The sequence below is a fragment of the Struthio camelus genome, chromosome 4 (genome assembly GCF_040807025.1).
Source record: "Struthio camelus isolate bStrCam1 chromosome 4, bStrCam1.hap1, whole genome shotgun sequence".
Classification (NCBI taxonomy): Eukaryota; Metazoa; Chordata; class Aves; order Struthioniformes; family Struthionidae; genus Struthio; species Struthio camelus.
Window position 1 is genome coordinate 18,934,040 of NC_090945.1, and position 13,804 is coordinate 18,947,843.

The 13,804-nt window shown below is 38.7% G+C and overlaps 1 protein-coding gene across 11 annotated transcripts in view; it reads right to left on the reverse strand.

The window, feature by feature from the left end:
* AFG2A (AFG2 AAA ATPase homolog A) overlaps positions 1-13,804 on the reverse strand; it is a 208,853-nt gene that overhangs the window by 160,315 nt on the left and 34,734 nt on the right. For 8 of the 11 annotated variants that reach the window (XR_011140844.1, XR_011140845.1, XM_068941621.1 and 5 more), the window contains one exon: positions 11,253-11,462. The exons of the other annotated variants lie outside the window; for them this stretch is intronic. Coding sequence is in view for 6 of the 8 variants with exons in the window: in XM_068941621.1 (XP_068797722.1) it covers positions 11,253-11,462 (210 nt within the window). In the remaining 2 variants the exon portion in view is untranslated. The remainder of the gene's footprint in view (positions 1-11,252; positions 11,463-13,804) is intronic. 11 annotated transcript variants of the gene reach the window in all.

Below are 13,804 nucleotides of genomic sequence, written 5' to 3' on the forward strand. Positions count from 1 at the left end.
AGGAAGAAGTTACTGTAACAGCACACCTGACACACATCCACAAGGTGCCATATCTCCAGCAAGAAAGTTGTCCCATGTCTCAACTCACTCACATTCCCTCCGCTCTCTACCAAGAGAGCCAAGCACAATTATTAGTGCCAGCTGCTGCAGTGCCTGCTTATACTTAGATCCCTATCCACTAGGAACACACCTGAGACCATGGGGCCAGTATTCAAGTACTTACAATTATGAAAACTGAAACAATGGAGAATTCTCAGAGCATTTTCTGTTCTGCTAAATCCTGCAGGATAGGCTGTTCAAAAAAAAAAAAAAAAACCCCAAGATGCTTCTCAATTTCTCAATGGGATCAAGAGTCTCATGGGATTGGTAATGACACATTGATTTCAGACTGCTTTGCATCAGCCCTGACCTACAGCCACTACCAAGGATGATTACCCACTGCCCTGAAGGAAACGAGCCAGCAGCTTCAGTCTATTTTCCAGAGAACACGTCCTCACAATTTCTCCAGCAGAAATGACATTCTGCTTCACGGTCTATAAATTGAACAAACTTCCTACGCTTCAGTGCTTTGAGTGCCTTCAGGTAAGGCTCTGAGCAGAACAGTGAGGAAGCTTTAATCAATCGTTATGCTAGAATTAACTTGTATTGGAAGACATACATTTACACATTGGCATTGAAACAGGTGCTGTTACAACCTCTCTTTGAAGAGGACCATCTGGAATTATGACCTAGATCAGTAAAATGTTGATTCATCACTCTAAATGTGCAGCACACTGTTTTCCCAGGCTCTTCTTTCACACTCATTTTCAGCCTTGCAGTAACAGTGTACTGACTTTATCTTGACATTGGTACCACTGGAAAGCACACGTGCATATATGTTTAGGAAAGAGTGTATACCCTAAAATGAAAAGTTATCTGATATCAGCAAAGCATCCATGCTATGGCACTACATATGTTATGGCACCATCCATTACCCAGAGGAACAGGTGAGATACAGCAGTTGGCAGACCTACTCCACCAGACGGGTAAGACCGCCTGTGTAAGGGACTGAAGAAAAGTAACATGCGTCTTGCCCACAGGAAAGAGAAATGATACAATTAGCACCGCTTCCCTTCATCAACATCCTCCCCCTAAAACAACTGGTGCAGTAGCTAGAGTTAAAGCGTCACCTGCAGGCTTTCAACAGTTTATAAATTTCAGGCTGTTGATGAAGAACTCAGGAAAGAAAAAGAGGAGAGAGGGGGGAAACAAAATAAAGCGAGAGAGAGAACAACGAGGCCTTTCCCTATTCATTGGGGACACCAAGCACAAGAAGTATCCAGCAATTTGTGTAGAACAGGCTTATAGCTCAAAGAGATGGCATCCAGCTGCTGTGAGCCCTTGCCATTCATCATGTTCATTGAAGATGAGGAATCTGATAGTGTGGGTCTAAGAAATCCATAAGCAACTATAGAGCAGTTTTCTCCTTCTGTCTTGCTTTTTGTTAAATCAAGCTGATACACTGAGAAACCTCCGCAGACTCTGCCCACAATTATACATTTCTTTTACTAACATTTTCTTGGAACCTGCAGACCCTTACTCATGCCCTTATTCTCACAAGTAATCTTCATTCATATCAGTATTCTCACTGAAGCCAACATTATATACATCAGAGCTGGTACTGCACTCTTCTAGTATGACAGACAACATCAAAGAGTCTGACATTTTCTCTTCTTTTGTCTGAGTAAAAAAAAAAAAAATACTTAAAACCAAAACTACTCTCTTTCAGCTTTAAGGTACAACATAATTTCAGATGCTTGGAGTTTTATTTTTAATTGAGTATTAACATACGATCAAGGCAACATCAAAGCAATAAATACTGTTTAAAACGTTTCCAAAGAGAATTATTTTGAATGCATGGTTTCGCTGTAAGCTTTGACACGACGTTTTTTCCCGTTTTGCTCTTCATTGAGCAGGAACACCAGGTGAAAGACCAGTATGCACTAACGACCTGTACCTCTTCAAGGAGAATTTTCATGAAAGTTGATTTTAAGCAGATTTTAAGCAAGACCAAAACTGCCATTCAGAACCAAGATCGTTATTACAAGTGGCTTGGAACTGCTATTATACCTGGCAATAAAGGAAAAGATTCCAAAAGAAGAAAAAGAGCGCACAGAAGAAGTAGAATTGGTAAACATTTTGTCTAATGCAAACGGATAAAACCACAATACAAAAGCTAGAAATGGTCAAAGCCACCTGGCAGAGAAACTGAACTGGTGGAGAAAATGAATTAAGTTCTGGTCCAAGGCGAGTTGAAGCTCTGCCTTACTCTGTCTGAAAACGGGTCCTTCTCTGAGATTGGTGGTAGTTCTTTTAAAGATGCATCTTCTCTATCACAAGCAGTCTACAGGCCCTTTGTCACAAAGTCACCTGCTGACAGCTGAGCACCACTCACAATTTTCACAAAGTTTATCTTCTCTTTTTAATAGTTTGCGTAGAGCTTGGTGGCCACTCAAGAAATACTAGGTGTTCTTTTGTATTTCTATGCTTTTCTAATGCTTTAAAAATAAATGACGTGAACTGCACTTAGTCAGCAAAGTGACAATTGGTAAAAATATCATTTTTCGGCCTGGAGGTAATCATAACGATTCATTTAAAAGTCGCCTACAGCTGTTGATATGCTGACCAAGAGGTCCAAGCAACAAATGGTACAGTTTAATGATGCATAGCTCAGTTCTGTTCTGCAACAAGCAATCTTCCATACGAAGGGATGTGAAGAAACAAAACCTGTTCCTTCTGGCCATTTGCACAATGACTCCAAAATCAGCAAAAGATTTGAAGGAGGAAGTTGGCAGAAGTAGCTGTAGCTTAGCCATGCATATAAGCATACCATTTGTGAATTACAATCCAGACTAATAGCATAAAATCTGCCAATTTAGGCACACCACACACTGATGAAATATCCAGAGTTTTGTTTATTCAGCCTCAAAGTTGAGACAGTTTCCATGTATGCTCTGTTTAAAGAATATCTCATCCTCGTTTACAAGAGACATTCCCCTTCTATCATGAAACCTTCCACTTGTTTATAGTCTGGGCTGGTTGTGGGTTTTTCTCTTATATTGATTTCTTTTAAAAAGGAGAAAGAAAATAGAAAATTCCTTACATTTGAAATATGATTAGCATAAGCTCTCGAAAGATTAACTGCACAAAAGATAAAACCTCTGTACACAGCCTTCAATATGAGATAAGCTTATGTACACATTGTTATGACACAAGTTCTCAAAGAGTTTTTAACCTGCAAGAGCAAAACCCTGGTACCCCTGAAATTTTTCTAATCAGTGCTTAGGTCCACTTGAGGCTTCCCCCCCCCCCCCCCCCCCCAAAATATTGGGGAAACAACTTTCAACTGATATGAAATTTAATCAGTGACTTCTCTTTACGCCTTTTTTTTTTTTTTTAACTGTTTTGACAATCAGGGAAGTTACCTACGTATATTTGTTGAGCCAGCTGGACGCTGCTCCAAATTTCATCAACGCATAGCTCTGTCTATTGGGCTCTAAAACACAGCCATAACTGGACGAGAAAGTTCTGGGCTCTAACACACCAAACTATGTTAACTATGGAGTATGAGTCATATTTTTTAAAAACCCATACAATCAGAGAATCTATATTATATTCTACAGATCGCTCTGCAATACACAATACGTAATTCCTTCTTTGCCATGCTCAAAGCAGAAATGATCAAACGGACATTAAAAATAACAGTCATATAACTAATATTTAATTTCAAATTAAGTAGCTAGAAACTGAGCGCTTTACCACAAACCTCAACAAAATAAAAGGAAGAAGAGAAGTATGGATGCCGAAATAAGTTTTCAACTATTCAAAATGCATACGTACAGCAAGGTTCATTTGCCCGCATTCAGACACCTGCATCTGAGTTAGACATCCACACTACCTGATTTGGACATTTGCAGACGCAATCCACCTCACTCTGATGTGCTACTTTCTCGTCAGACTGCAGGAGGAGTGTAGACAACCAGCTCAGATGAGTGAAGCTGGCTCCCATGCCTTACCACTACAGCTTTCACGTAGTTAAAATCTGCATTTCAGCTCATTTCTTTTCTCAGTCCCACAACAGTGCTAGTTAAGTGAGCTAATTTACGATCATAACCGATTTGGACAGAACTCAAACTAATTAGTTGGGGGGAGGGAGGTTCTTTCTCTAATCTCAACTGCACCATCCATACCACAATCAAACTAAGATAACGTATTACTCAGGAGGGCTACAGGAAAGACAGTTAGCAAGATAAACAATCAGACTTGCTTTCTTTTAACAGTAAGGCTACTTCTAATGCAGAGGTTGTACCTGAATTATTTTGTAATTGATTAAGCTATATAGGAGAAAAATAGTCGCTCATAAAATGTATTATATTTGCTTGTTAAGAGTAAAGCATGGTTCTTCTATTTTAATGTTGCTGAATGATTTAATCTGCATCATTCACAGATTCCAAGAAGCACTTAAACCTCAGGCTCAGTACAGTTTCACCATTTTAATCACTTCCTCTCCCTCTGACCTGCTTTCCAAAGGACCTTAAAATAAACTTGTTGACACCTGTCTGGTGTTTTAAAAACTTCAATTTAAACAGGTGCTTGTCAGTTCCAAAGTATCTACGGGAGTAGGTTGGCAAAAATTGTAAACTGCAGTCCTTGCAACTAAGTTTATAAAAGCAGTGTAATTAAATTGCTCAAGGCAAATACAATCTCCATTTTTCTTTATCAGCATGACTCAGAATTTACTTGTTTCCCTTTTGCTGTGACTAATAAACTTCAATGACAATCTTTCAAGGCTTCTTTATGTAATACAGAAGCCAATATTTGTAGTGCTGAGTGAACTGACCATAAACATTGAATTAAATTGACTGCATGCACCAGTGCACCCAGAGAGGGCCCTGCTCAGCACTCAGGCATAACCACCACTCACATTTATCAGGATTTTGTGTGCTTAAGAAGTGCTGTGCAAGCACAGGCACAGCACTAGTAAGTCAGAGGTGAAATTCTATCATAACAAACAGAGCTGAAGCAGATCTAGAAGATAACACATCCCACTCACTCTCCTTATCCACAAAGAAACCCCTTCACAAATCATTCCTATTTGTCATGGATTTTCAGCACCCATTCTTATTCATGACTACATTTAGCCACGGTGCCAGCTCTCAAGTTGGAAGGCTGCCGTCCACTACTCCACCTCGAACCCGGCTTGATACCATCAGGGCAGGAGGCAAGTGGGATCAAAAATGATGCATCAAGACGACACGAAATTAACCATCCATGCCACGAATCATATTCGGCTGCCCACATTTCACCGCTCCAGCAACACCTGATTCCACGATTGCTGCTTTTGCCATGTCATGATTGCTGACAAACTCTGGGCAACTTTTAACAGAGAGAGAAAATAGGTGCTAATAAGAACCAGTCTTGAAAAGTAACTGAAGGGGGATAAGGAAATAAAGGGGATTACTTTCTGGGCGCATATTCATTTTGGGGGAGTTTATGGTAAGACTGCATAAATGCCTTACTTTATTTTCAGTTGAGCGAAACATATTTAAGCCTTAGGATTAAGAGAGTTCATTAAATTACCCCAAAATGCTATCTCTTGTGGAAAATGTTATTTAAACATTAGGCATTTTTTCAAAATATATCGCATATTAGTTTCATTATCTGCTAATTAAATAATGTGTTAGTGTAAATCATCTTTTTGTTGATTTTATCAAATGTTTGCCAGGCTTTCTCATAAAACCACAATGCTGCTTCATTTTTAACCTTAAAAACATTTTTTACTCAGTTAGTCACAGCCTCAAAACTTTCTTATTTCATGCTTCTGCTCACAAACGTAGCTCAAGAAGAGCTTGCTGAAATCCCTGTCAGAAAGCAAAACTATCTTCCAAAAATCCAGTGACAGTTCTTCAGAAAGTAAAGCAGTCAGCCTTTCCAAGCCTCGTCAATGTTTTAACGGCCACAGCCAAGAGCTGAAGGGAAAAGCAGAGGAAACTTCAATTGGAAAATATTTTGACGTAATTGACCCAGATGACAAACTAAACTTAAGCACATGTCAAGCATGGGGAGTGCTACAAAAGCATCTGCAGGGTGATACAGGAAGTTAAATCAAGCCAAAGTGAAGTCAGAGCTCTGAGAACAGTGTGTATTTTTGTAATTATTGCTAATTGAAAAAAGAAAAGAAAGATTCTTTCAGCCCAAGCTCTTAAGTAACAGAAAATAAAATATCAGGAATGTTTTCTAACAGAAAGCATCTCCAAAGCTGGAGCTTCTATCCCATATAAAGTATTCAAATATTTTAGAGCAGTATAGTACACATCATCTGAATTGTTGGTTTGTTCGGTGTTAATGTACTTGAACACTTCTTGCCTTTTTTTTTTTTTAAATACTGCTTTCATGCTTCATCATGTTTACAATACTCAGTGTCTCACTTAGAGAGCTGAACTCCAAAGGGTTTATCTTTTGAAGATCTAAGTTTTCTGAAAATTTAAGCTGTGTTTTGTCACTGTCATTAAGTTAGTTTTCGTTTTGTTTTGATTTTAAACAGACAAATACTGCTTTTTAATAAGAAAGCATTGAGCAGCTAGAGAAGAACCAATGCTTCTAAAACCCTTACAAGTATATAGAAGTTACATAGTTTTTCTTGTTTCTTATTTTGTAAATTCAGGTAATCTGCTTGTAGGACAGAAAATAGAACTCACAGTCCACTGTTCATACAGCCCTGAGCAAAACCTCCTCAAGTCAGTAGAAACTTGCCCTCTAATTTTAGCAGGTTTGGAGTAAGTATGAGGTAGTGCAGGATACCATCAGCAACATACAGCCCCTCCAATCTACCTCATCCCAGGCATATGGGCAGCTCAAAGGGCAAACAGATTATTCAGTCCCCGTGACCCTCATGGCACTGTCAGCTATAGAGTCCCTTAGCGCTGGGCCATGAAACTTACCAGGAGAAAATGCAATGGTGCCTACCAGGCTTACAGCATAAGAACAGATTCCCATGTTCTTTCTGACATCGGCTAAAAACAAAAAAGCCCAATGCTTTTCTTAATTGTTAGTAAGCTTAGATACCACAGATACCTAGATACCATAACAATAAGAGAGAAGAAAACCACACAGATTCTCTGCAAGTTGCTTCCCAGAAAGCCAACAGAAAATCCATGAAGAAAAGTAATATTCATTAGATTCTTAACACAAAGAAGACACAGGATTTCCTAAAATCCAAAAGAACAGGAGTAGCAAATCTAAACAAATGAAAATATAAGACAAATGCTGGTATAAGTATTGTCTTTGTTACCAATCTATGCAATACAGCAAGATACAAGAAGTTTCCTCCAAAAATATCTTTATTAGATCACTATAAAATCTTAGCAGTCTAACCAACAGATGTCTCAAAGAAGCATCCAGTCAAAGCTGACCCTAAGTGCCAGAATCGTCAAAACAGAACAGAAAGGTACCCACCAAGCAAACTGTCAAATGGGGGAACACACCCCACTGAAACAATGCAGAGACACAAGAGTTTCAATTTCTTCATGTTCAATTCCAGAAAAACTAGATGACATCGAAAGTAAAAATGTCACAGAGACAGTTGTACATAACAGAGAGCTGTCATCAGCTTGGCAGAAGTTGAAAATTATATCCTGTATCGTATTAATACTTTTAAGTCCAATATCTATATATAATTTTCTTTTTCCATTGGTAACAGAAACGCGTAAAGCACATTTCTGAGGAAAAGCTTTTCATGCTGTGCAAGAGGAGCATGGAGAAGTACAAAAGTACATACAAAGCTGAGAGAAATAAGAACTCAACCAGATCAAAAGCACTGATAGAGTAAGTCTGATGTTCAAACACTAAAGAAAGACGACGACAAATCCTAATTCATTTGTTTCCATAGTCTTATACTTACTCATATCACAACTGCAAACCCTGAAAACTCTCCAAGAAGATAAGAACAACTAACTTATCTTTTTGTAACAGAGGTTTTTTTGGTGGAAAAAAAAAAAGAATCAAGACGGCCACTAAGACACTGAAGAGCACCAAAAGCTACAAGAGACTGTGAAAGGGGCAGTGGAAGAGAACAGGAAGGGCTATCCCCTGGAAAGTAGTTGACAACCTCCTGCCCAATAAATTTAGCCAATATATTGTATGAAGGAGACAAACAGTCAAGTGAAGAAATAAAAACGAACAATTCCCTCAGGATTTATACGTACAAGTCCTTTCTCAGAAACAAACAAACCAAAAAATCTTTCCCCTGGATAAGCAAAAGGTCACCAGTCTTGGTAAAAATACAGCTATAACAAGTTTTGGCCAAATACCAAACAGTATGTGTACAGAAGGGTCAAACGTTGTAACAATAACCCTTCAAACTTCACAACAGATTTCAGGAGAGAACAGCATGCAACGTCAAACATCTGTTTCCACATTATTTCCTTCAGCTCCTCAGAAATTACATCTAGACTTTACCTATCTTCCACATCATACTATAGACAAGTCAGACATATGTTTAAGGCTGCACCATTTAGCCATGCCTCCCTACAGCACTATGACAACTAGCCTTTCCAAAGACATATGGAAGTGACACATTTGAACAGTTCCATATAAACTAGCAGAAATACCTTATTTAACCGAGTGACCCGGGCAAACTGAAGAGACATCGCACAGACACATTTGGAAAAGCTGTGCCAAGCCTTTCTAGTTCTAGGCTGGGGCAGGGAGATACCGATCACACCTGAGCAGAACAGCTGATTTACACAAGTAGAATACACCCATCACTCCTTGAATAGAGTGGCACTTACTGTGCCCATCCATATTATATGCGCTGTGCACACACAGTAGGCCCATCTTCCAAAAATCATTGGACCAAATAAGTGCTGCATATAACGGACTCCGTTTCTTCTGAGGTTTCAGACACACAGGAGAGAGATGGAATCCAGTAGCAGGCTCCCATAGCCAGAGCAATTCCTTCAGTCTGTAGCCCATTCCTGACAAGGGCCCCACAACCCTGAGCCACCTGAATTATACTGAAAGAGTACACATATTCTACAACCTGTATGGCAGACACTTTTCGTCAAGATCATTTATTTGGGGCAGGAGAGACTGCAAGAAGCAAGTCCGAAAAGTAAATTATCAAGAAACGCGCTTCCGTTTCAGAAAGCCTGGTATCACTTTCAGGAACAGCCTTTTGAGACATAATGAAGAAAACGGGAAAGTTAACAGGACTACAAGCTACAAAAAAAGATCTCTGGCTTTTTAAAAAAATGAGTCGTATTCATCTACTTTGGCTTTATTGCAGGAGTACCTGGAGTAGAGACGAATTCAAGCCTGTTGTGCTTTAAAAAGTGCTACAGGCAATGATGTTTAACACATTTAACATGTGATGGACGTTGCGTTTACTGTCCAGGAAGCAAATGTAAAGTTAGGGAAAGTGGGCTCTGTTCCCTTCCTGGAGTCAACACATCCATAGCTGGATATATTGCAGAGAAGTGCCTCTTGGAACATCTGTACATTGAATTTTTGGGCAGTTCCAGGCCAAGGTACTTAAACTGACCAAGAATTAAAGGCAGTTTCCCCAAGCCAGCCACTTCTGTTGCAGCTTGTCAATCACAGTGTTTTTTGCACCATTAGAAAATTCATAGTGAAGAAATGCTGCATTACGGTATAAAAGTACTTCACAGTGGTGTACCTCCTGGATAACTCACACCTAGCAGGACCCCAAACGGAAAAGGTGGCTCGTGTTAATGAAGTGCACGTTAGCTATTAACTGATGCAGTTAGACTGATGAATACATGAGAGCAAACACGATCATTAATTTATTTATTTATTTATTTTTACACTACTGCTGTTGTTCCTGTCCTTTCAGGCATCAGCGCTTTGGACAAAACAAAGCAGGAATGTTTTCTTGAGCAGCAGGAGGAAAAGGTTACCTTGTTTACCAGTAACTCTGGAGTACAAAGAACTACTTTGTAAGGAAGAGGCAGCAAGGCTAGTGTTTCTTAAGGGCAGCGGTTTCCAAGGCTCTTCTTGTTGACATGATTGTGACCCAGAGGCATGGCTTTAATGCCAGGAAGCACAGGCAATGAAGGGCTGCTGGCTTAAGGGTCAGTGCAAGGGCCTCAGCCTCCTGAGAGGACAGGGTCCAGAGCTACACCGATAGTGTCACTGAAAGGACAGGCAGAGAAAGAAGCTGCGTAGAAACTAACACCACAGAGTGCTCTGCAAGTAAGGAGATGGTCAACAGAAAAGTTTATGTACATGACCTTACTGTTGAGAAGGAGGTACTTTTAAAACAAAAATACTTAAACAAATGTTTTTTTCTTGCACTTCATTAACATTCCAACACAGCTGCAAGACTACCCCATGTGGAATCACTCTGCTATCTTCTTTTTTTGTTCCTATGTGTTGAAGCTCAATATTATTATTAAACTTCCATTCATGCATTTTCCATATGTCCCATGGTAATCAATTACAATGATTCATAGGCAACGAATTCCAAAATATCTCTATATTTAAAGTGTTTCTTAATGCTAAGAGAACATCCCACTTATCCAAGAGTACGCCAGGTATAAGCTATTTTGCAACCTTTCCAGGAACTGATGAAATAGAATAATTTTCTCTGAAAACAGGCTCATGGGGCAAGAAAATCCTGTAATGAAACATCAATACTAAGATAAAGAAAGCGACTTTCCTGAGGAATGAAAAGGAATGTAAGAGAGCAGACAATAACATTCCCATGCAAGCAAGTAGTTCTTACTGTAAGTAGTTCTTACAGTAAAAATAGGTACTCACTCTCCAATCTCAGTTGCATTTCATTTATAGTGCATTAAGAATTTTACTGTTTCCATTTTAAGAAACATTTCAAATAATTCTGATCATTTAGATTTTTCTTTAAAAAATAAAATTGTCTTTAAAATTATTTTATTTAAAATAAAGCATTTAGATGCTACTCAATAGCTTACCCATCCATTCAACATGTTATTTCTGTGCTCTGATGAAAACAATAATAAAAAAAAAAAAGGCATACACACACCCACGCACGAAGAAAACACTGGTCTTTTCATAATAAAAAATAAACCTTGCTTCAGATTTACAAGAGGTTTGCTGAAGTACAAATAATGATGAGAAACACTAAGAGCCACTGGATTCTAGCACCGGCAATCGGTAAACTGTCCTCAGTCAGTTGCTACCCTGGGAATAAGAAAATGCAAGAAGAAATGGCCTACCTTCACTGCCAAGAAGTTGAGACCACTTTCATGAGCCAGAGCTTTTGCTATCATTGTTTTTGAGCATCCAGGAGGTCCGTAGAGCAGCACACCTTTTGGTGGCTGAATCCCCATTCGGATGAAGGAATCAGGATGTTTGAGTGGCCATTCAACTGCCTGTTTCAATTTCAGCTTGACATCTTCTAGTCCTCCTATGTCTGACCAAGATACCTGCAAAGCAGATCATTTTGCTCAATTCAGAGAATAGAGCAGTGTAGAATGTGTCTCGCTTCTTTCATGAATGCTTTAAAATGAGTCATTTCTTCAAAAAGTTTTTTTAAACAAGAAGACTCACTTTATGCTGGGGGTAAGTAAAATATTTTATTTCTATTTCAAAGATCAATAACAAAATATAGAAAAATAACAACAAAATATGGTACAGGCAACAACACTTTCTGTGATCATTAGTGAAATGGTAACTTACTTCTCTTTTACATGCTGCTGATGTAGAATTTGTAAATTATTTTGATGTCTTCCTTGAAGAAAAGGACTACCTGAGTTCAGGAATGTTTTATTTAGAACTGACACAGCAAGGCTCGGACCCTAGTTGTATAATCCTATTAAGTTAAACAGGACTAAGTATTAGGATTTTTAGGGGCTCCATCACTTTCCAGCACTACCACTCCTGTTCAAGACTTGGGCACTGGAGATTTGACAAGAAGCTTAAAAATAAACAAACCAAAGACACAAAAACCTACAGGAAAAAAAATTAACATTCAAAACCAACCACAGTTAAGCTTGCTCTGTTAAAGACACGAGACAGGCTTGAACTGATACATCCTATTCAAAATAGCAGACAGATCTAATACCTGCTATACTTTTCCTACCACAATTGTAAACAAGCCTAAGAATTTTCCCCACATCCCCCCAGCCTGTTCTTTGTTCTGTTAGCATCCTTTCCAATCCATGTCAAATATTAAACACATCAAAAGGCACCTGCATTAATTGACCTTCTGTCTTAAGACGCTCTTCCAAAAATTTATTAGACATAAATCATACTTCAGCTCTGGAAAGTCAGATAGATTTGAAACACAAGCAGAACATTACCAAGATCTAACATATCAGCTTTACTCCTGGCTTTGAAAATCGTTGTCTCTCCTGGCTCTTCCCATTTCTATTTCCCTCATATCAGAACACTGACTGGAAACTAAAAGGAAAAAGTTCTTGAATGAGGCAATTCAGACTATTATTGAAGAGGAAGAAAATTTGTAAGTGGTGCTCAGTACAAGCAAATCGTAAACCAAATAAAAGCTCTCATCAATTGTCAGTCCTTGACATAGAAGAAAATTACAAAGATAACAGAGAGTAAACACAAAAGATGAACACACATGGGTCAACCACTCCTAAGTGTTAGAGTTTAAAGGCTAATTGGAAGGTGAGGAGTTGCTGATCTGCTGCCAGCAGTACACGTTGTCTCTCACATTAAGAATGTGTTACAGGAATTCTAGAAAAAAATCTTTTTATTTTTCTTAGTGACCAACAGCTTCTGCTTCTTAAATAAATAATTACTTTATAAGCCTGAGGAAGTACAAAATATGTAGAGATGATAGTCACTGCCTACTAAGAAGGCTCTGAGGGCAGAGGGATCTGCCAAAGGCAGAATTCCTTTACAGGGAAGAAAAAAAAAAAAGTAGAAGAGGAACACAAATTCAGTAAAGGTCAGAGCAAAGAGAGGCCTGAATCAGACGCAGCAGAGGAATCCAACAGTAGAAGGAGGAAAGGTTTTAGCAGAGACATTACCAAATTAGCATTACCAGTTCTGGTAACTTCTGCAACCTGCCAATACACCTTTCTGAAGCACTATTTCAAAGTAGTAGCATGAAAAAAAACTTTTCTGTTCCATGATTCGAGCATGAATCTGAACAAACCAGATTAAAGGAATGGTAGCACATAGATGAAAAGGGCTGAGCGTATGTCTCTAGTTTTGAAACTGAACCGTTTGTCTGAATTCAGCAAAACAGCTCAGTGAGAAACTTCACAACACTCTAGAAGGGAAGAGGGAAACGGGAGGATGAATTCTTACCATCTAACTTTGAGCTAGGTATTTTTGGCTCGCAACACAGTCAAAAGAGATAGAGACACACCATCACACGGCAATTCAACTAAGATCTGAACACTCTTTCAGCAGCTGGACAGATGGTTTCTCAACAAGTTTCTCCCTCTTTCCTTTAGAGGGAACATGCAGGGATGAGATGTCTAAGTTAGGCATCTCAGTTAAGTGCCTAAAGGTAAAAGTATCCTTCCCTCCTGCTTTATTTTTCAGAATACTGAAACTCATTTGCAAATTTTTAATTATCATGAAGCAAATGGAATCCAAGCAGCAATGGTATTAAGAGTAAAAAAAGTAAATAAACCACTGTGTTCACTTTCTGGTCAAGATCTAAACAAAATACTTGTTTTCTCCTTTTAGAAGTATACAGCTAAGTGGAAAAATCAGCCCACAAACAGTAAAACACTCAAAAGTAAGAATTTGTTCAGATTTATATAAGCCAATGTGTGTTTGGAAGAACTCA